At 38.4% G+C, this 22,519-nt stretch overlaps 1 protein-coding gene across 1 annotated transcript in view; it reads left to right on the forward strand.

Moving 5' to 3' along the window:
- Positions 1 to 22,519, forward strand: part of LATS1 (large tumor suppressor kinase 1) — a 52,628-nt gene that overhangs the window by 6,391 nt on the left and 23,718 nt on the right. Inside the window, exons 2-3 of the mRNA XM_044247049.1 lie at positions 16,281 to 16,768; positions 21,734 to 21,881. Coding sequence (XP_044102984.1) covers positions 16,427 to 16,768; positions 21,734 to 21,881 — 490 coding nt within the window. The 5' untranslated portion in view covers positions 16,281 to 16,426. The remainder of the gene's footprint in view (positions 1 to 16,280; positions 16,769 to 21,733; positions 21,882 to 22,519) is intronic.

The raw sequence follows: 22,519 nt of genomic DNA on the forward strand, positions 1-22,519 counted from the left end.
AACTTGGTACTTGGCTGCTTCACCTTGCACTTTATGTTATGGGAATGGCTTTTTCCTCTAAATCTCAAGAACCTACCTCTGCTAGCTTCAGACTTTTCTTCTGCAGTCTTTACCTCTCGGTCTTCACAGAATTGGAGAGAGTTAAGGAGGGCCATGCTCTGGATTAGGCTTTGGCTTAAGGTAATGTGGCTTGTTTGATCTGTTACACAAACCACCGAAACTTATATCAGCAGTAAGGGCATTTCAATTTTTAATTATTCATGTATTCATTGGAGTAGCACTTTTATTTAGTATTTTTCTATTTTAAAGATTTATATTTTCAAGTACTCTCTATTTCCAACATAGGGCTCAAACTTAACAGCCCTGAGATCGAGAGTCACATGCTCTACCAACTGAGTCAGTCAGGCACTGCTGGAGTAGCACTTTTTTTTTTTTTTTAAAGATTTTATTTTATTTATTTGAGAGAGAGAGACAGTGAGAGAGAGAATGAGCGAGGAGAAGGTCAGAGAGCGAAGCAGACTCCCCATGGAGCTGGGAGCCTGATGTGGGACTCGATCCCGGGACTCCAGGATCACGCCCTGAGCCAGAGGCAGTCGTCCAACCAACTGCACCACCCAGGCGTCCCTGGAGTAGCACTTTTAATTTCCTTTAAGAACTTTTCCTGAGGGCGCACCTGGGTGGCTCAGATGGTTAAGTGTCTGCCTTCAGTCAAGTCATGAACCCAGGATCCTGGAATCGGGCCCCATGTTGTCGTTGGACTCCCTGCTCAGTGGGGAGTCAGCTTCTCCGTCTCCCTCTGCCTCTCCCCCTGCTCATTCTCTCTCTCTCTCTCTCTCTCTCTCTCTGTATCTCTCTGTCTCAAATTAATAACAAAATCTTAAAAGAATTTTTCTTGGGTTGTCTGGGTGGCTCAGTTGGGTGTCTGACTCTTGGTCAGGTCATGATCTCATAGGACGTGAGATCCAGCCCCACTGCAAACTCCTCATCAGTGGGGAGTCAGCCTGAAAGAATTCTTTCCCTCTGCTCTTAACTCAGCTTGCATTTTCACTCTTTTTCTCTAAAATAAATTCATAAAACAGGGGCACCTGGGTGGCTCAGTGGGTCAAGCCTCTGCCTTCAGCTTGGGTCATGATCTCAGGGTTTTGAGATCTGGCCCGCATCAGGCTCTCTGCTTGGTGGAGAGCCTGCTTCCCCCTCTCTCTCTGCCTGCCTCTCTAACTACTTGTGATCTCTCTCTGTCTGTCAAATAATAAAGTCTTTGAAACTAAATAAATACATATGTAAATCTAAAAAAAATAAAACAAAAAATCTTTTTCTTTGCATTCACAACTTAGCTAGCTTGCACAAGAGGCCTACCTTTTGGCTTGTCAGCTTTTGACATGCCTTCTTCAATAAGCTTAATCGTTTTTAGCTTTGATTTAAAGTGAGAGACCTGCAAATCTTCCTTTTACTTGAACACTTAGTGGCCATTATAAGGTTATTAATAGGGTTACTAATTTCAGTATTGTTGTGTCTCAGGGACTAGGGATACCTGAGGAGACTGGGGGACAATTGGTTGGTGGAGCATTCAGAACAGCTACATTTATCAAATTTGCTATCTTGTATAGGTGCAGTTCATGGTGTACCAAATCAATTACAGTAATAACATCAGATATCACCAATCACAGATGATGATAACAAATACAATAATAATGAAAAGTTTTGAAATACTTCAATATTTACCAAAATATGGCACAGAGACATGAAGTGTGCAAATACTACTGGAAAAATGGCATCAATAGATTTGTTCAAAGCAGGGTTGTCCCAGGCCTCAGTTTGTTTAAAAAAAAAAAAAAAGTATCTGAAACACAGTAAAGAGAAGCCAAATAAAACTAGATATGCCCATGTGTATTCTCTTTGATGCAGTAATTCCAGTTCTGGGAATTTATTTTTATTTTATTTATTTTTTTAAGTAGGCTCCATGCCCAGTATAGAGCCCAGCATGGGTTTTTTTTTTTTTTTTAAAGATTTTATTTTATTTATTTATTTGAGAGACAGAGATCAGAAGTTGGCGAGAGGCAGGCAGAGAGAGAGGAGGAAGCAGGCTCCCCACAGAGCAGAGAAACTGATGCGGGGCTCGATCCCAGGACCCTGGGATCATGACCCTAGCCGAAGGCAGCAGCTTAATCCACTGAGCCACCCAGGCGCCCCCCAGCATGGGTTTTGAACAGTCCTGAGATCAAGACCTGAGCTGAGATCCAGAGTCATACATTTAACCAACAAAGCCACCCAGTTCTGGGAATTTGTCTTAAGGGAAGTGCTCAACAATGTGTGGACAGCAATTTTTATTGTCACATTTTTTAATGAACTAATTTTGGTTTTTACAAGGAATATGTTATATACATGTAAGCTATGATCATGATAAAAAAAGGAATTCGTGAACTCACCACCCATCCTCAGATCTAGGATATTACCAATACAATTAAAGTTACCAGTGTTTGAAACATAATAGCAAAAATTGGAAACAACCTAAATTCCCATGAGTAGGGGATAGATAAATTTTGGTACATATACATGATGTAATTCATTATTTAGTTACTTAGAAAAATAAGGTTGCATTGTTATATTTTCTCAGTTTCAAGAAATTCTGAACGGTAAGTCTAAAACCATCTGTTTAGTGTTTCAGGGAAAGTAAAAGAAGCATAGTTGTTTTTTATAGTCAATTTTTTCCTTTTTTGAAAAAAGATTTTATTTATTTGTGACAGCGAGTGAGCAAGAGAGCACAAATGGGAAAGGACAGAGGGAGGGGGAGAAGGAGAAGCAGGTTCCCTGCTAAATGTGGAGCCTGACGTGGGGCTTAATCCCAGGACACTGTGATCAGGACCAGAGAGCAAGGCAGACAGTTATCTGCCTGAGGCACCCACATGCCCCATAGTTAATTTTTTCAATAATACATATTTTTTTCCAAAGATTTCATCCGTTTAATTGACAGAGAGGGAACATAAGCAGGGGGAGTTCGAGATGGAGAAGCAGGCCTCCCACCCAGTAGGGAATCCAATGTGGGCTCGATCTCAGGACCCTGGGATCATGACCTGAGTTGAAGGCAGATGCTTAATGACTGAGCCACCCAGGGCCCTCAGTAATATTTCTTAAAACATTTTTTAAATTAAGTAATCTCTGTACCCATCGCGGAGTTTAAACTTAAATCCCGAGATTGAGAGTCACGTGCTCCACTGACTGATCGAGTCATGTGCCCCTAAACATAGTTTTTTATTAACCTTCAATAGCAATACATTTATCCAGTAAATTGTATACCTTTTTCTCTTTTGGTGGCAAAAAAGAAATTTCTCAAGAAATTCTGAATGTGAATAAGGCTGGATTTCTTTGGGCTTTGGGGTAGTTAACACATAACATGGTGACATGCCACTTTTATTGTTTTTATAATTGAGTATATAATTTTGAGATATATTGAAGAATACTGGATTTTGTCTTGGCTTTGCTTAAACTATTTTTTTCTTAGCTAAGTGAGCTGTTGCTGGAAATTAAACATTTGATGGTGATAACTCAAACGACTTTGATGTGCATGTACTTCATGAATCTCTCCTACCTCTGAAAATTCTGTGATCTCACCTAAATTTGGCAGTTCTTTATACCTTTAATTGCATTGCCTATTGGATGACAGTTCCTGAGGGCATAATGCTGCATGATAGTAGAATCTTTTTGAAGACATTTTGACAATCAAGGATCTAGATTCAATCATATATGATGTTGCCAGTGAAACTAACACATGCGTGGCTCAGAAGTTAAGCGTCAGATATTTATCTCAGCTAAGGTCTCCATCTCAGGGTTATGAGTTCAAATCCCACATTGGGCTCCATGCTTGGGGTCGAGCCTGCTTACAAACACACACCCGGAGTTGAAATGACAAGGGAATTTCACCTTTTATTTATGGTCAAATTAGCTATGTGCACTGTCTGCTGTTCCAGAACTTTTCTGCTTTGGTGATGGCAACATTTCTTTAAATATTGACTTTAAGGGACACCTGCCTGGCTTGGTTGGTAGAGTTTGCAACTCTTGATCTCGGGGTTATAAGTTTGGCCCCACGTTGGGTATAGAAATTACGTAAAAATAAAATTTTGGGGGCGCCTGGATGGCTTAGTGGGTTGGGCCTCTGCCTTCGGCTCAGGTCATGGTCTTGGGGTCCTGGGATTGAGGCCCACATCCTGCGCTCTGCTCAGTGAGGAGTCTGCTTCCCCCTCTCTCTCTGCCTATCTCTCTGCCTACTTACGATCTCTCTCTCTCTCTGTTAAATATATAAAGTATTTAAAAAACAAAAGAAAACAAAAATTTTGACAAGATGGGACCAGGGAGGGAGACAAACCGTAAGAGACTCTTTATCTCAGGAAACAGGGTTGCTGGGGTGGAGGAGAAGGGATAGGGTGGCTCAGTTAAGGACACTGGGGAGATTATGTCCTATGGTGAGTGCTATGAATTGTGTTAGACTGATGATTCACAGACCTGTACCCCTGAAGCAAATAATATGTTACATGTTAATAAAAAAAAAAAACCTTCAAATGAAAGAATGCATGCAAAATCCATAGCACTGATTCTAGCCCATGTAAAGAGAATAATATAATCATGGCTCTGTTGCAGTAAAAATAAACAAACAAACAAATAAAGTAAAATTTTGGACGCCTGGGTGGCTCAGTTGGTTAAGTGACCGAATCTTGGTTTTCGCTCAGGTCATGATCTCATAGTCATGAGATCATTGAGCCCTGTGTTGGGCTTTGTACTAAATGCAGAGTCTGCCTCAGATTCTCTCTCCCCTCCCCCTGCTCACTAGGGTGCTCTCTCTTTCTCTTCTCTCTCAAGAAATAAAATCTTTGAAAAAAAATATTTAAAAGTAAAATAAAAATCTTAAGGGGCTCCCTGGATGGCTCAGTCCATTAAGCATCTGACTCTTGATCTCAGCTCAGGTCTTTATCTTAGGTTCATGAGTTCAAGCTCTGCTTTGGGCTCCATGCTAGGCATGGAGCCTGCTTAAAAAAGAAAAAGAGAAAAGAAAATCTTTAAAAATAAATAAATACTGACTTGTGTATATCCTCAATTTCAGAAATACTAGAATGTGGAAAGCATTTCTTAAAATCAAGAAAACACTGTACGTAGAAAGATGATCATAGTACTACATTGTTCTTTTGATAGTTTATTGGGCCCTAAGCCCAATGTCCTCTTCAGGTCCAAATATGGTTCCTTTTGGTCCAGAGACTTGTTCAGTTATCTTGTTTTCATTCTTTGTCCTCCTCTCTATCCCCTCTCACTCAACCACAGTACACAGGGATATAACAAGAATGGCAGGGCCTTAATAAGCACCACTATTAGAAAAGGAGAAGAATAGGAAATAGCAGTAATTGCTGATCCGTAATAATTTAGGCAGGTCTTGAAAGCAACCGGCTATGGAGGTAGGGGATTTTCTTTAATTGGACCTTAATCCAATTATATGGAAAGAACTCCATCCTCATTCATTGTTTTCTGTAACCCTTGACCATTGTTCCCTCAAAGAACCTCTTTGGGGACTTTTTTCCATTATCATCCTTGGCTACATAGGGAAGTGTGAGCTTTGGGAGAATAGTCCCTCTTTAGAAGGTACAAACCTTTCTCATCTAGATTATGGTTCGTGGAATTTGGGAGCCTCAGGGATTTAAATTATAAATAGTCAAAGGCTTCTTTAAAAAATCAGAGTTTGAGTAGTTTTAAAAAAAAAAATTAAAGTTATTTCCCCAAAGTTAGTAAGCCTCTGATGTGTTTAGTTCTAGTCAATTCCATGGGTCAAAAACCGTATTTCATATGTGTTAGTAACCTCTTCCAAAAATTTGAGAGCTCCCATTCTATACTCAGTTGGTTATTTGAGACACAGCTATCCCCTTAGAGTGGGTTTTACCACTGAGGTACTTTAGTCAGCTGAGAGATGCTAATGGACATCTGTGCTGAGCCTTTTAATTCCATCTCTTCCTGTTTGGGGTCTAGAATCAGGCTGCATTCCAACCCTGCAGGATTTTAAATTTCTGTCTATTCCTTCCTATTTCTGTTTGCAAATCAGCTACTTCTTTACTGACCTTATCATTTATTTATAATACTTTGCCAAATAGCCAATAGCAGCCAACATACACTTCGAAGATTCTCGTTTTCAGACTCTATTTATAGAACTACAAATTCAGTAGACTCTTTGTCACCTTGTAAGTTATAATAGGCAACAGCTTCACCAAATATTCAGCCACTGTAAAACATGGTTCTTCATTTTTCCAGCCCCAGTATCACTTTCCTTGAAGCTCTTTGCCTAACTACTAAATCTATACTATATTAGGGTATCTGTTATAGTAGCACATCACTTCTAAGTACCAATTTCTTCATCTTTTTTTTTTTTAAGATTTTATTTATTTGACAGAGAGAGAGAGATCACAAGTAGGCAAAGAGGCAGGCAGAGGGGGAGGGGGAAGCAGGCTCTCCACTGAGCAGAGAGCCCAATGCGGAGCTTGATCCCAGGACCCTGAAATCATGACCTGAGCCAAAGGCAAGAGGCTTAACCCACTGAGCCACCCAGGCGCCCTCTAGGTACCAATTTCTATATTAGGAGAATGAGAGACTAAATAGGCAGAAAAACAATGGCCAGATCATATATGAAAATAGAACTGTGACCCACAATAGCAATAGGCCCAAACACCCAGGTCTTTGTCAGTAACTGCCTACTTCTGACTCAGGACTAACGAGGGAAAGACAAATATACCCCCAACCAATCACATAGGATGCCCTGCTTCAAGTTAGCTGGCCTCCAGCTTCTTGTGGCAGAGCATACCTGATGTCTTCCCTTTTATTCAATTTAAAGCTTTTTCATTCCCCTGCCTGCCTTTGAATCTCTGCCAAAGAGATGGTAACTGCCTGACTCCCTTGCTGTGGCAAGCTGTTAATAAGTAGATTCTGCTTATTTTCAGTGGTATTTATTTATTTGGAAAAAAAATTTTTTTTTAAGATTTTATTTATTTATTTGACAGAGAGTGATCACAAGTAGGCAGAGAGGCAGGCAGAGAGAGAGGAGGAAGCAGGCTCCCCGCTGAGCAGAGAGCCCGATGCGGGACTCGATCCCAGGACCCTGAGATCATGACCTGAGCCGAAGGCAGCAGCTTAACCCACTGAGCCACCCAGGCGCCCATGAAAAAAAATTTTTTTTAAATAGGCCTCATTGCAAGAGCTCAAATTCATGACCCTGAGATCAAGACCTGAGCTGAGATCAAGTCAGACATTAACTGACAGAACCACCCAGGTGTCCCTTGGGTGGTCTGTATTTCCACAATAATACTAGGCTGTTTTGTAGTTAACATTGCAAAATATCAGTGGTATAACACAACAGAGATTTCTTTCTTCTTTACACAAAGTCCAGTGGGGTTCAGTAGTAAACCATTCAGAGGCTTAGGAGCCCATATTCCCTCCATATTGTGAAGCTACCATCTCAAAATGTGACCAGCATTGTCACTGAAGCAGGAAGAGAGAGATGAAGAAGCGCAGGCTTCTAACTTCCTCAACTAGAATTGACACATTACATCAGTTCACAGAGCTTTGGCAGGAACTAATTTAGGAAATAGAGGGCAGTATGTAAATATAGTTTCTGGCACAAGGATTTATCAAGACCAATTAGATAAAGATATGTCACACTTCTCTTTTCCATCATTATTAAAATCTGATGGTATGGATTACCTTTTGAAACAAACATTTAAACCTAATGATTCAGGGTACCTGGGTGGCACATTCGGATGAGAGTCCAACTCTTGGTTTCAGCTCAGGTCATGATCTCAGGGTTATGAAATTGAGCCTCACAGGCTCTGTGTTCAGGATGGAGTCTGCTTGAGATTCTCCTTCTCCCTCTGTCCTTCCTGCTTTTGCGCTTTCTCCCTCCCTAAAATAAATAAATAAAATCTTAAAAAAAAAAGGTAACGTCTCTCTTATTTCCCCTGAAAAGCTAATGTTGAAATGATGTTGTTGTGTAGAATTAATTGTTCCTTTAAATTAAGAAACGCTTTGTGTTCTTTGTGTGTTTTGTATTTGAATAAGAATAATTTGCAGCAGAACTATTTCAAGATCCAGAGCACTGTAGTCATTTCTTTTCTTTTTTAGTTGTTAACTTTATGTTTTAGAAAATTTCAAGCACATAGAAAAGTAAAGGTAATAGGATGATGAACTTTCATGTGCCCATCACCCAGCTACAACAGTCATCAGCTACTTTGGTCTCATCTATGTCTCCATCCACTTCTCTGCAAAACCAAATTTTATTTAATAAATAAATAAAATTTCAGACACCATATTTAAAATAAAATCCAGACATATTTTATTCATAAGTGTTCCAACATGTAGATGAAAAAGCTAAGCATAAACTAATTTTTCATTTATTTTAACTTAAAACACATTATTACATATATACCAGAACACAGTCATTTCTGGACCACTGTAGCCTCAGATGTTAACAGTGTTAGAAATTCCATTATTGAAGTGCAGAGTTACAGGGTATAGGATTAGGATGACTGGCCCAGCATTTTCTTTTCTTCATTTGATTTATTTGAGAGAATGAGCAAGTAAGAGAGAATGAGCAGGGGAAGGAGCAGAGGGAGAGGAAGAAGCAAACTCCCCGCTGAGCCCTATGTGGGGCTCCATCCCAGACCTGAGCGAAAGGGAGACGCTTAACCAGCTGAGCCACTCAGGTGCCTCTGGTTCAGCATTTGCTAAAATGGATTCCATAGAAATGAATCTCATGAAATGCTCAGAGGTAGGAAAGTTCTTTGGTCAGGTAAGTTTGGGTAACACAGCATTCTCTTCTTATAAATTCATGTATTATGTAAAATGAGGTCATATTTTGTGATTCCATTTTGGTTTTTAAAAAATTTTTTTATTTATTAATTTGAGAGAGCACAAGTGGGAGGCAGGGGCAGAAGGAAAGAGAGAAGCAGACTCCCCACAGAGCAGAGAGCCCTACCCAGAGCTTGATCCCAGGACCCTGAGATCATTACCTGAGCCAAAGGCAGATTAACAGACTGAGCTACCTAGATGCCCCTTTTTGATCCCATTTTGATTGATAGTAATATTATGTTAAAATATGCAGTAGTTAAAAAATTATCTTAATTGAAGTAGAGTTGATACATAGTGTTATGTGAGTTGCAGGTATACTACTGGGACAACTCTGTGTTATGTTTTGCTTACCATAATGTTGCTACCACCTGTCACCATATAATGCCATTAAAATACCACTGACTGTATTCTTTATGTTGTACATTTCAATTCAGTGGCTTACACATCTCATAACTGTACTTCCCATTCTCCTTCGCCCTTTTTGCCCATTCTCTGTCCCCACCACTCTAAGAACCATCAGTGTCTTCTCTGTCTGTGGGTTTGTTTTTGGGTTTTGTTTGTTCACTTATTTTTAGACTCCACATATAAGTGAATTCATCCAGTATTTGTCTGTGTCTGACTTATTTTACTTAGCATAATACCCTTCAGTTCTGTTCATGTTGTCACAAATGGCGATGTCTCATTCTTTTTTTTTTTTTTTAAAGATTTTATTTATTTGTTTAAGAGATACAGAGTGAGAGAAAGAGAGCATGAGCAGGGAAAGAGGGAGAAGCAGTTTCCCCACTGAGCAAGGAGCCCAACATGGGGCTTGATCCCAGGACCCTGGAATCATAACCTGAGCCAAAGGCAGATCCTTACCCTACTGAGCCACCCAGGTGCCCCCATCTCATTCTTTCTTATGGCTGAGTAATATTAACATTGTATCTATAAACACCACATCATCCTTATCCATTCATCTATCCTTGGACACCTAGGTTGCTTCCATATCTTGGCTATGATAACTAATGCTGCAGTAAACATTGGGATGCATATATCTTTTTTAATTAGGGTTCTTATTTTTGTTGGGTAAAGATTCAGTTATGGAACTACTAGGTTGTATGGTATTTCTATTTTTTATTTTCTGAGGAACATCTATACTATTTTCTACTGTGGTTTCACCAATTTACATTTCCACCAACAGTATACAAAGGTTCCTTTTTCCCACATCCTCATCAATACTTGTTATTTCTTGTTTTTTGACTGTAGCCATTCTGACAGGTATAAGGTGACAGCTCATTGTGGTTTTGGTTTGCATTTCCCTGATGATTAGTGATGTTGTGCATTTTTTCATGTATCTGTTGTCCATTTGTGTATGTTCTTTGGAAAAATGTCTCAGATGTGCTGTATAGATAGTGATTGTATTAGTTTCTTGTGGCTTACCTGGCAAATCACTTCAAATGGGGTCTTAAAAAGCATACATTTATTCTCTTAGAGTTCTGGAGGCCAGGAATCCAAATTCAGTATCACTCACCCAAAATCAAGGTGTTGACAAGGCCACCCTTCCTCCAAGAAGCTCTAGGAGAAAATCTGTTCCTTGCCATTTTGGCTGCCAGCTTTCCTTGGCTTCTGACAACATCACTCCACTCTCTGTCCCCTCAGACACAACTGCCTCTTCCGTTTCTGTGTATCTGATCTCCCTCACCCTTCTTCTCAGAAGAACACTTAAAATTCTGTGTACTGCTTACCTGAATAATCCATGATAATTTCTCCATCTCAAAATCCTTAATGACATCTGCAAAGTCCCTATTTCCAAATAAGATAACATTTACAGATTCTAAGGATTAGGAAGTAGATATGTTTCATGATGCCATCATTCAGCCTATTATAGTGATTCTTACTGTTGAGGGAGGTGAATTATGAGGGACTTCTACTTTATATAATATAATATTAAAGTTTTTCAATGAGGATACATTTTTGTATAATTAGAAAAAACTAAGATTATAATTTTTTAAGGGTAAAAAGAAGGGATAAATCACTTGCATTTATTAGTTCAGCAGATATTTTTGCACAGCTTACTGTTTGCCAGGCTCTGTGTTAGGAATGGGAGCAAATATTGTATATTGACAGAGAAAAGCAAATTATGATTATTTTGTTATTTTTTGTTATTTTATTATTTTTGTTATTTTTTATGCTTGTTATTTGTTATTCTCTATCAAGGAGAATGATTTTGGAAATGGTAAAATAATAATAGTAAAATGATACTAACCTTGAAATTGAAACCCAAAATAATGAATCTATTAATAAAATGCTTAGATGCTATGAATAAAATGTAACTCAGATATTGAAAGAACTAAATATGACATTGGATAACCACTGATGTGAATTCTTGATTGCAGGAAAATGATAGGTTGCAGAACAGGAAATAGAAAATATTTTCCCTTTTAGGAAGAAGGGGAATTCTGTAAATTTTCAACTGGTGAGCTAAATGTGAAATGTAAACTATTTCATTAGTAAGCTGTTAATATTTTTGGAAGGCTTAGAGAAAAACTGCTTATCATTAGGGGCCAGCTTTCTTCATAAAAGCATAAGATGTGTCCATCTTAATTTCATTTATGAAGTAATTATCAGTAGATTGGGTTATGTTGTAGAAAGAATATGTGTGATTTTTAGCAACACAATGACAGTTCATTTTTGTTTTTAAAAATGGAGAAATGTGGTCTTCTTGTTAAGTAGAATTGAATCGATCATAAATAAGAACTGTACCACAGAAGTACGGATTATTGAGTCACCAGGAAACTGCCTCTGATGGTCTTTTTCAGGACTTCATCATTTTTCAGGCCTACTGCAAATAGTCATTTATGTGTATGTATAATTAACATCCATAAGTGTAATTTTTTAAAATAAAGCATTTGGTTTTTTTCTTTGTGGGTTTTTTTGTTAGTGAGAAGGGAGAGGTAGAGAGAATCTTAAGCAGGTTCCATGCCCAGCACAGAGCCTGACATGTGGCTCAATCTTACAGTCTTGAGATTGAGATCTGAGCCGAAATTAAGAGTTGTATGCTTAACTGACTGAGCCCCCCAGAAGTGTTTATTTTTAACAGCTCTAAGATATAATTTGTTTACCATAAAATGTACTTGTTTAAAGTATACAATTCAGTGGTTGTTGGCCAGAGCTATACAGCCATAATAATAATCTAATTTTAAAATAGAAAATGGCTTTATTTTACCTGTAGTGTTTTAAAACTTGCCCTATTTAATTAAGAATGTGTTATGAGGGGGCACTTGGTTGGCTCAGTCACTTAAGTGTCTGCCTTCGGCTCAGGTCATGATCCTGGGATCCTGGGATTGAGCCCCCTGTTGAACTCCCTGCTCAGTGCAGAGCCTGCGTCTCCCTCTCTCCCTCTCTCTCTGCTACTCCCTGTGCTTATGTTCTCTCTCTTGTTCTGTGTCAAGTAAATAAATAAAGTCTGTTAAAAAAAAAAAAAAAGGTGTTCTGGGTGTCTTTTCTTGTCAGTATATTTAGATAGAATTACATCATTTTTTTTTAAGATTTTATTTATTTATTTGACAGAGAGAAATCACAAGTAGATGGAGAGGCAGGCAGAGAGAGAGAGAAGGAAGCGGGCTTCCTGCTGAGCAGAGAGCCCGATGCAGGACTTGATCCCAGGACCCTGAGATCATGACCTGAGCCGAAGGCAGCGACTTAACCCACTGAGCCACCCAGGCGCCCCTACATCATTCTTTTTACATCTGCTTCATACATGGAGATGTACTGTCAGTTGCTCAAACAATTACTGATGAACATCTAGATTGATACCATGTTTTGCTGTTATAAATGGTGTTACAAGCAGCATCCTTCATCTTTGAACCCTTGTGTTTCTTTGGTTGTATTGCATTGTTCCTCATAATCTTTATTCAAGCCTTAAAGTAAACTTTGTTATTCCAACCATTTTATGTCTCGGGAGACAGTTTTTGAGAGAAATAAATAAGCCAAGTTCACATTGCTTAAATTAACAGAACAAGTACTTGAATAATTTTTTGTTTTTCCATTACTTTCTGGCACCTCTAGGATTATGACAAACTAGAGCATTATCCAGAAGAGCATGGCTAGAATTGGGGAACTTAGGGGTGCATCCATCAGTTAAGCATCTGACTCTTGTTTTCGGCTCCCCCTTACCTCGCCTTCACCACAGGGCTCCACACTCAGTGGGGAGTCTGCTTCAGGTTCTCTTCCTATCTCTCTACCTCTGCCCCTCCCCAACTCATGCTTGCTCTCTCTTTCTAATAAATAAATATTTAGGGAGCCTGGGTGGCTCAGTGATTAAGCATCTGCCTTTAGCTTGGGTCATGATCCCAGGGTCCTGGAATCTAGCCCTGCATCCGGCTCTCTGCTCAGCGGGAAGGCTGCTTCTCCCCTTCTCACTCCTACAGCTTGTGTTCTCTCTCTAGCTGTGTCTCTGTCAAATAAATGAATAAAATCTTTAAAGTAGATAAATAAATAAATAAAGGAACTAGGGATGCATAGGAGACATGTGTATTTCGTTTATCAACATATACATACATTGAGTGCTCATTATGTCAATCTCTGATAGCACTGAATAGTGATTATGAGAGAAAAAAAGCTCTCATAGAACTTTTTTTAAAAAAGATTTTGTTTATTTATTTGACAGAGATCACAAGTAGGCAGAGAGGCAGGCAGAGAATGAGAGAGCAGGGAAGCAGGCTCCCTGCTGAGCAGAGAGCCTGACGCGGTGCTCTATCCCAGGACCCCGAGATCATGACGCGAGCTGAAGGCAGAGGCTTTAACCCACTGAGCCACCCAGGTGCCCCTCTCATAGAGCTTTTATTGTCAGTGAAGGAAGATAGACAGTTAACAACTAAACAAGTGCAATAGTTTTAGACAGTAAAAAGTACTATTAAGAGTTCCGGGATCGAGTCCCACATCAGGCTCCCAGCTCCATGGGGAGTCTGCTTCGCTCTCTGACCTTCTCCTCGTTCATTCTCTCTCTCACTGTCTCTCTCTCTCAAATAAATAAAAATAAAATCTTTAAAAAAAAAAAAAAAGAAAAGAAAATAAAAAAAATGGATAATTGGGTGGCCAGTCATTGAGTTATTGAGGAGGTAACATAAGGCTGAGTAGGAGGAGGTACTTATTTGCCTGTAGACCTTTTTATGTAACATGAATGATTATTACTTTTGTAAGAATAGAAATGGGCACCTGACTGACTGTATAGAGCATGTGACTTTTTTTTTTTTTTTTTGGTAATAGAAGAAGAGAGAGCATGTGTACAGGGAAGGGGAGGGAGGGAGAGGGAGAGAATCCCAACCAGGCTCCATGCCCAGCACAGAGCTGAACACGAGGCTCCATCTCCCGACCCTGAGAGATCATGACCTGAGCCAAAATCGAGAGTCAGATGCTTAACTGACTGAGCCACCCAGGTGCCCAGAGCACATGGACTCTTGATGTTGGGGTTGTAAGTTCGAGCCCCACATTGGGTGTCCAGATTACTTAAAAATATATGAGTAGAAATAGGCTCCTAGTAGATGATAATTACCAATGTTTCACATCCCAGTGGCACCACTTAGAAACTGTTTTACTCAAACTCTCTGAACCTGTTTCCTCATATACAGAGCAGAGATAGTAAACCTTCACAGAGCTGTTAAGATGGCTAAATAAGGATTTAGACAAAGTTGTTTAGTACTGGCCCATAACGGGCTCTCAACATGTCCTAAGTGGGATTTCATGATGCTCCCTGGAAAGAAAACATCTTTAACACTTGCTGCATGTCACAGATAGAATGGCTTTCTTGCATTAGTGCTTTTCCTATCAGTGAAGATACTTAAGTAGACTTTATGTGACTGTTCTAGTATGTTTTTTACCCCCAGTTTATTTTTTTAAATTTAAATTCAGTTAATTAACATAATGTATTATTGGTTTCAGAGGTACAGGTCTGTGATTCATCAGTTTTATATAATACCCAGTGCTTATTACATCACATGCCCTCCTTAATGTCCATCACTCAGTCCCCCCATTCCTCCAGCCCCCCTTCCCCTCCAGCAACACTCAGTTTGTCCAGTGATTAAGAGTCTCTTGTGGTTTGTCTCCCTCTCTGGTTTCATCTTATTTTATTTTTTCCTCTCTTCCCCTATGATCCTCTGTTTTGTTTCTTAAATTAGTCTTATCAGTGAGATCATATAGTTGTCTTTCTCTGATTGACTTAATTCGCTTTAGCATAATAACCCTCTAGTTCCATCCACATCATTGCAAATTCTAGTGTGTTTTAGAAGACATTCATGCATTAAGTGAGGAATAAGACAAGTTGTCCACAGACATCCTTTCCTCATCCTGTCATTAATAAACTTACTGTCTCTAGAGTCCAAGTCCATAGTTGGTGAAATAAGCTCCAGCATTTGTTTTTAAAGCATAAAGGTATCTTCTGGACTAGTGGTTTAAAACCTTTTTAAAGCAACAATCCTTTCTTCTAAAGAAATCTTATACTTGAAGTCTTATTTTATTTTATTTTAGATTTTTTTTTTTTTTTTTTTTTTTTTTTTTTTTTTTTTTTAGGGAGCCTGGGTGGCTCAGTTGTTAAGCCACTGCCTTCAGCTCAGGTCATGAGCCCGGGGTTCAGGAATCAAGTCCCACATCGGGCTCCTTGCTCAGTGGGGAGCCTGCTTCTCCCTCTCCCTCTGCCCCTGCTCATGTGTACAGTCTCTCTCTGTCTCTTCCTCTCTCTTTGTCAAATAAATAAAATCTTTAAAAAAAATTTATTTATTTATTTGGAGAAAGAAAGCATGAGTGGGAGGGGCAGAGGGAGAAAGAGAGAGAGAATCTAAAGCAGACCCTGTGCTGATCATGGACCCCAGCGCAGGGCTTGATCTCACAACCCTGATAGCACAACCCACGCCTGAAACCAAGAGTCAGTCGCTTAACCAGCTGTGCCACCCGATGCCCCAGAGTCTGATTTTAAAATCTAGAATTGGAGCTTCAGGGTGAGGTTGATGAGAGGCTGTCCATTGTATCATTCATTTACTAATCCCTCGTATCTGTATATACTTTTATGCTTACTAAACACTCTTTTTTCCTTTAAGTTTTTAATTTATTTAAAATGTAATCTCTATACCCAACATGGGGCTTGAACTCATAACCCTGAGATCAAGAGTTGCATGGGCTCTGAGCCAGCAAGTCATCCCCATTTACTAAGCGCTCCCCAAATTATATTTTATCATCATAACCAGTGCTTGATATAATTTTATAAATTAGGAAATGGGCACAGAGAGGTTAACTAATTTTCCTCTCTGTATGGTAATCCTTAGTGGAGCCAGAACTATAACCCAGGTCTCTAACTAATAAATCAGTGTATGTTCTCCCCCAAACACATGGTACTGCTTTATCAGTTAATCACTTTATAGCTTTGCTTTTCTCTTTTATAGGGTTAATAATTTGATTGTAAAGAATTTCAGCATTCCTGGGGACTTCTGCAAAGGATCTTTTTCAGTCTTGCTCAAGAGAAAGTTCTGGATCGGTCAAGTAGTTCTTACAGAAGTCCTTTGTGTGGGTTATAAATATAGATGTTTTCATGAAGAGGAGTGAAAAGCCAGAAGGATATAGACAAATGAGGCCTAAGACCTTTCCTGCCAGTAACTACACTGGCAGTAGCCGGCAAATGTTGCAAGAAATTCGAGAATCTCTTAGGAATTTATCCAAACCATCGGATGCTGCTAAGGCTGAGCATAGCATGAATAAAACATCAACTGAAGATCCTCGACAAGTCAGAAATCCACCCAAATTTGGGACACATCATAAAGCTCTGCTGGAAATTCGAAACTCTCTACAACCATTTGCAAATGAAACAAGTCGGAGTTCTTCAGAAGTTAATCCACAAATGCTGCAAGACTTGCAAGCTGCTGGATTTGATGAGGTAGGAATTTTGAAAGACAAAAGAAAGGATTTTCCTTACCTTACACTATGTAAGACTGTTTTGATGATCTCTTACAGAAATGTTTCCTTTGAGAATTTAACTGTGTATACAAATTTGTATATTCTTTTTTTTTTTTAAAGATTTTATTTATTTATTTGACAGAGAGAAATCACAAGTAGACAGAGAGGCAGGCAGAGAGAGAGAGAGAGGGAAGCAGGCTCCCTGCTGAGCAGAGAGCCCGATGCCGGACTCGATCCCAGGACCCTGAGATCATGACCTGAGCCGAAGGCAGCGGCTTAACCCACTGAGCCACCCAGGCGCCCCCAAATTTGTATATTCTAATCAGCAAAGAATGTCTACAATTCCATTAACTAGTGAAACAAAATAATTAGTTATTTCTTTAGTTTTTCTCTGTGGTTTCTGGGATTTAAAAGGTCAAGTCATAAAGTCAGATGGAAGTGCAGTTGAGGAAAGCTGCAGGGGAGGACAGAGTAGGTCTCTGAGTGCAGTAGGAGCTTTGGAGAGCCTAGTGGCTGTGTGGAAATGACGGTTTATGAAGTTTAAGTTCATACTACAGAGAAGGAAGTAGAATCAGGATTTCATTAAGTAGCTATGTTCACATCATTCTCAGGCCCAAATCTCAAATTCACAAAAACTAAAAACTTACATGTTGCTCAATCTGCTAGAATTTTGAAGTTTTATTTTGATGAAATTTCATGTTAATTATGCCAGATCTTTAATATTTACCCTTAGAATTCACATTAAAAGTTTTTCATAGCACATATATATGTTTACAGTCATATATGTTTAGATCTATAATCTGATGTTTGGACTATAAAATTTTTTTTTCCATGATAACATACTTTCTCTAAATATTTTAGGTGGCAGAAATCATTTTGGTTACCAATTGCCATGGAAAATGTAACTAAATGTGAATGAGCTCATGTTAATTAACTTCTCCTTTGAAATTATAGTAACTTTTTTTGTGCTTATTAAAATACCTATTTCAGGGGTACCTGGGTGGCTAGTTGGTTGAGCCACTGCCTTCGGCTCAGGTCATGATCTCAGAGTCCCAGGATGGAGTGTCTCCTTGGTCTCCCAACTCTGTGGGGAGTCTCCTTCTCCCTCTGACCTTCTCCCCTCTTATGCACTCTCTTACTCTCTCTCTCTCATTTAAATAAATAAAATCTTTTTTAAAAAATGTATTTCCTGTTAAAAAGTAAAGAAAACAATGAAAATTATCTTTAGCTATACTACATAAAGAATTACCTTTAAAATTCTTTCATTATCGTTAATATTTTGGTGACCACATTTTCAGAGATTTCTGCAGTTAAAATTGATAACTTAAATATGCATTATAGTAAAGGATTTGAAAAGGAAGATTTCAACCAAACTGTAGAGAAAAAAGTTGAGTCTTTCTGGTGTACCCTATTCATCCATTTGATTACTGTTATTTCCTATCATTTTTATGCTAAGTGTTCTAAAAATAATTGGATTTGTTTCTGAAAATATATGGAGAGAAAAGAGGAGAGGGCCTTTGTTGTTTTCCTGGTTAGTAGTTGAAGGATTAAGGAAATGGCTTCACATGGAGTTTCTGCTGAGTACTTTCTTCCTCATCTCTCAGCCAGAAGGCAAAGAATAAAGAAAGGAATGAATCATGGCACCTGAGTAGCTCAGTCTGTTAGCATCTGCCTTCAGCACATATATGTGAAATCATATAGTATTAGTCTTTCTCTGACTAACTTTACTTAGGTCAGTGGCCTATTCTTTATCTTTGGAAATAATAACAGTAACTGCTTCACCATTACAAAGATATGTTAGCATTATTACAATCACACATTTCACAGTTGTCACCTTATAACAAGGTTAAACAAGGTTGCTTTACTAAAAGCATTTAGACATTTATCAATTCTCATTTGTCTAAAGATAAAGTAAAGGTATTATTTATCCCTGCAGTGACATAAAGAATATGACAGTTTACTTCTGCTGCCTCCTTGAATGGCTCATTCTGGTAGCTTTTCATTATATTGCAGGATTTTTTAAAAATCCTAACTTGGTAGTTTAAAATTTTTATCCAGGAATGCCTGGGTGGCGCATTCGGTTAAGTGTCCAATTCTTGGCTTCAACTCAGGTCTTGATTTCAGGGGAGTGAGATCGAGACCTCCTCAAGTTCTGCACTCTGTTGAGTCTGCTTGGGTTTCTCTCTCCCTCTCCCCCAGTTCTCCTGCCATGCTTGCTTGCTTGCTCTCACGTAAATAGGTCTTTTTAAAAAAAATTTAAAAGAATAAAAGTTTTATCCAGTTTTCACTTAATTATTTTATCATTTCATAAACCCTATCTATTCCTTTAGCTATTCAGGTTCAAGGCAGTTGCAGTTTTTTGAGAACGTTTTGAGTGCTCTGTAAAATTAAAACCGCAAGTATTTCAAGATTAGTTTCTTTGTAGGAATAAATATTAAATAGAATTGATGTGTTCTGGGGGCACATAAATCTAGTCACTGGAGTATATTTTTGCTGCTAAGCATGGGAAAAAACTGTAGTAATGTGGACACAATGTTTTCTTGTCAGACTTGTATTCTAAAGTTACTGATTTAAGGGTCTTTTTTTTTTTTTTTTTGGTAGAGATCACAAGCAGGCAGAGAAGCAGGCAGAGACGGGGGGGGGCTTAATCAGTTTTAAACATAAGTACTCCCTGTTGAATTTTAATTTGGAATGATATGAATTATTTTAAATATGCACATAAAGTGAGACTTAATAATTCTTTTGTATCTCACTGCAAACTTGCAGAAATCTGGTTGGCATAAAATGTGATCACACTGTCCTTTTGTCTCTGTTAAGGATTGAGTGTGGTTGCTTTTAGCAAAAATCCAAAGAATGATGCTTTAAAGAAAGTAGTGACTTAGTTATATAGCTAGCATTGGTCCACTCTTAAAGATGTTAGAACCTAAGACTCTTATGAATTTCTTGAATGTTTCTTTTTTGTGGCATCATGCTGTAGCACAGATGTTAGATCTGTCATCTGGGAAACAGGTTACAGGAAGTACCCATACCTAAAGCAGGGATAGCAGCATTTTCCCAGAAACCCTTGCTTTTGTTTCCTTGTCAGAATTGTCATGTGGCCACTGTAGTTATAAGGAAGAATTCTGTAAACAAAATCGTAACTTTTTCTAGGAAAGGGAGAATGGATCTTGAATAGGCAACATGTCTCTGCCACAACCTTTACTTTTTTCTTTTTCTTTTTTTTTTTTTAAGATTTTTATTTATTTATTTGAGAGAGCGAGAGAGAGCACAAGCAGAGGGGAGGGACAAAGGGAGAAGTAGAGGAAGAAAGATTCCTCGCTGAAGGAACCTGCCAACACAGGGCTGGATCCCAGGACCCTGGGATCTTGACCTGAGCCAGAGGCAAGAGCTCAACCAACTGAGCCACCCAGGTGCCCCTGCCACAACATTTTTTTTTGGGTTGGTCTCACCCTAGTCATTTCAATAGGAAGATCATCTGTCAGTAGCCTGTTCACCCACTGGTCTTACTATTCCATTTCCATTTTAAAATATTGTTTCCTTTCAATACCAGCTCCTCTAGGCAAGTAAATAGGTGCTTCTCTTTTGAAAAAAGCCTATCCATATGTGTTCTGTATGTTTTTATGATTTATGTTTACATTTAAAGGGCAAGGAGTAGAGCAGGAGGACAACCCACATCTAATCTCCAGACACTGCTTACGTGCTTTTACATGTTTTCTTATTGAGGCCTCATATCAATTCTGTGACTCTATTGCAGATGAAGAAATTGAGCTTTAAAATATTAAATAATCTAAAATGAAACAAAATGGGACCAGGGAGGGAGACAAACCATAAGAGACTCTTAATCTCAAGAAACAAACTGAGGGTTGCTAGACAGGGGCAGGTAGAGGGGGTGGGGTGGTTGGATGATGGACATTGGGAGGGTATGTACTATGGTGAGTGGTGTGAATTTTGTAAGACTGATGATTCACAGACCTGTACCCCTGAAGCAAATGATACATTATATGTTAATAAATAAATAAAATACTAAATACTCTGCCAGAGTTTACACATTTCTTAAGGGGGGGCATGTAAATAAATCTGCAGTCACTGGAGTGTATTTTTGCTTCTAAGCATAAAAAAACAAAAGCATAGTAATAGAACTCAAAGTCACTTCTGTTTGATGCCAGACTCTGCTTTTCCATCATGCCACGTCACATCCTCAAGTCTTCATCACATAATCATATATAGTGTTATTCTTATACCATTTGACTTAGATTTATGTCCTTGAAAATAAGGTTCTCTGAAAATGTAAGCTCTGAGAGGCTAGAAATCAGAATTACATAGCTCTTTTACTAGTAAACACAGTGACAAAGGTGTTTTTAAAATGTTTTAATGATACAAAAGAGTGGCTTCCATATTTTTGACTGATACCATTTAACAATCTGATAGTCTCTTTGTATAAGGATAAAATCAAGAATGAGAAATAATTAGTTTTGTTATGATTGTCCCCAGAAGTTAATCCTGTAAGAAAATAGTGATATATGGGGCGCCTGGGTGGCTCAGTGGGTTAAGCCTCTGCCTTTGCCTCAGGTCATGATCTCTAGAATCCTGGTATGAAGCCCTGCATCTGGCTTTCTGCTCAGCAGGGAATCTGCTTCCCCGCAACTCTCTCTACCTGCCTCCTACTTGTGATTTCTCTCTCTGTCAAATAAATAAAATCTTTAAAAAAAAAAAGTGATATGTTACATAAAGGTGAAAGTATTAAAGAATGTTTTGAAGAATTTGAGGATTTGCTTTCTTTTTCGGCTTGAGATTATATGGATGTTTATAGTAGTTTTACAAACAGGAACTTAATGTTGTGGTTTGGGGCCCTTATGAAGTTCTCTAGTGAAGCTCATAGTGCTCTTTCTATCCTAATTAGTTATAAGATTTAAACTTTATTTCTTTTTTTTAAACTTCTTAACAGGATATGGTTATACAAGCTCTTCAGAAAACTAATAACAGAAGTATAGAGGCAGCAATTGAATTCATTAGTAAAATGAGTTACCAAGATCCTCGCCGGGAACAGATGGCCGCAGCAGCTGCCAGACCTATCAATGCCAGCTTGAAGCCAGGTGATTAATCAAACATTTTTTTTCTCATTTGTTATTGTTTTAAAATATTTATGTATGTCAACTCTTTAGTCTTAGAAATGCTAAAAGCATCACAGTAAGTTATAGTCTCATCAGGGTAATAGCATGATAGTGTTATACTAAATGAATTTGAGGATGAGGCCCTTGAAGTTTCATAAGTAATTCTGATAAGCAGCCACTGAGGTTGAAAACTTCTTGACTGGTTATACTGAAGCTGAAATATTTCTTTTTTACCACAGATACCGTATTCAAACTATTTTTTTATTTTTATAATCTTGTTTTATTTTAAGAGTGAAAGATGTTCATCACAGAATATTTAGAAAGTAAGTAAGGAAAAAAAAGACACCACTATTAGTACCTATAAGATTTGGGTTTGTTTTTTTCTTCAGTCTTTTTTCCTGTGGAAAACCTGAGTGGGTTTACATGTGTATATTTTGATTCCTACTATTTAAGCAAAAAATGGAGTCATACTAAAACCTACTTGATTCACTTAATATATTGTGGAAACCTTTCTTTATTATTAAAGGGTCTACAAAATAATTTTAGTAACTACATTTAGTTAGATTTATCACATACTTTATGTGACCAGTCTCTCATTTTTTGGTATTTGCCTTGTTCCC

This window comes from Neovison vison, chromosome 1 (genome assembly GCF_020171115.1).
Source record: "Neovison vison isolate M4711 chromosome 1, ASM_NN_V1, whole genome shotgun sequence".
Lineage (NCBI taxonomy): Eukaryota > Metazoa > Chordata > Mammalia > Carnivora > Mustelidae > Neogale > Neogale vison.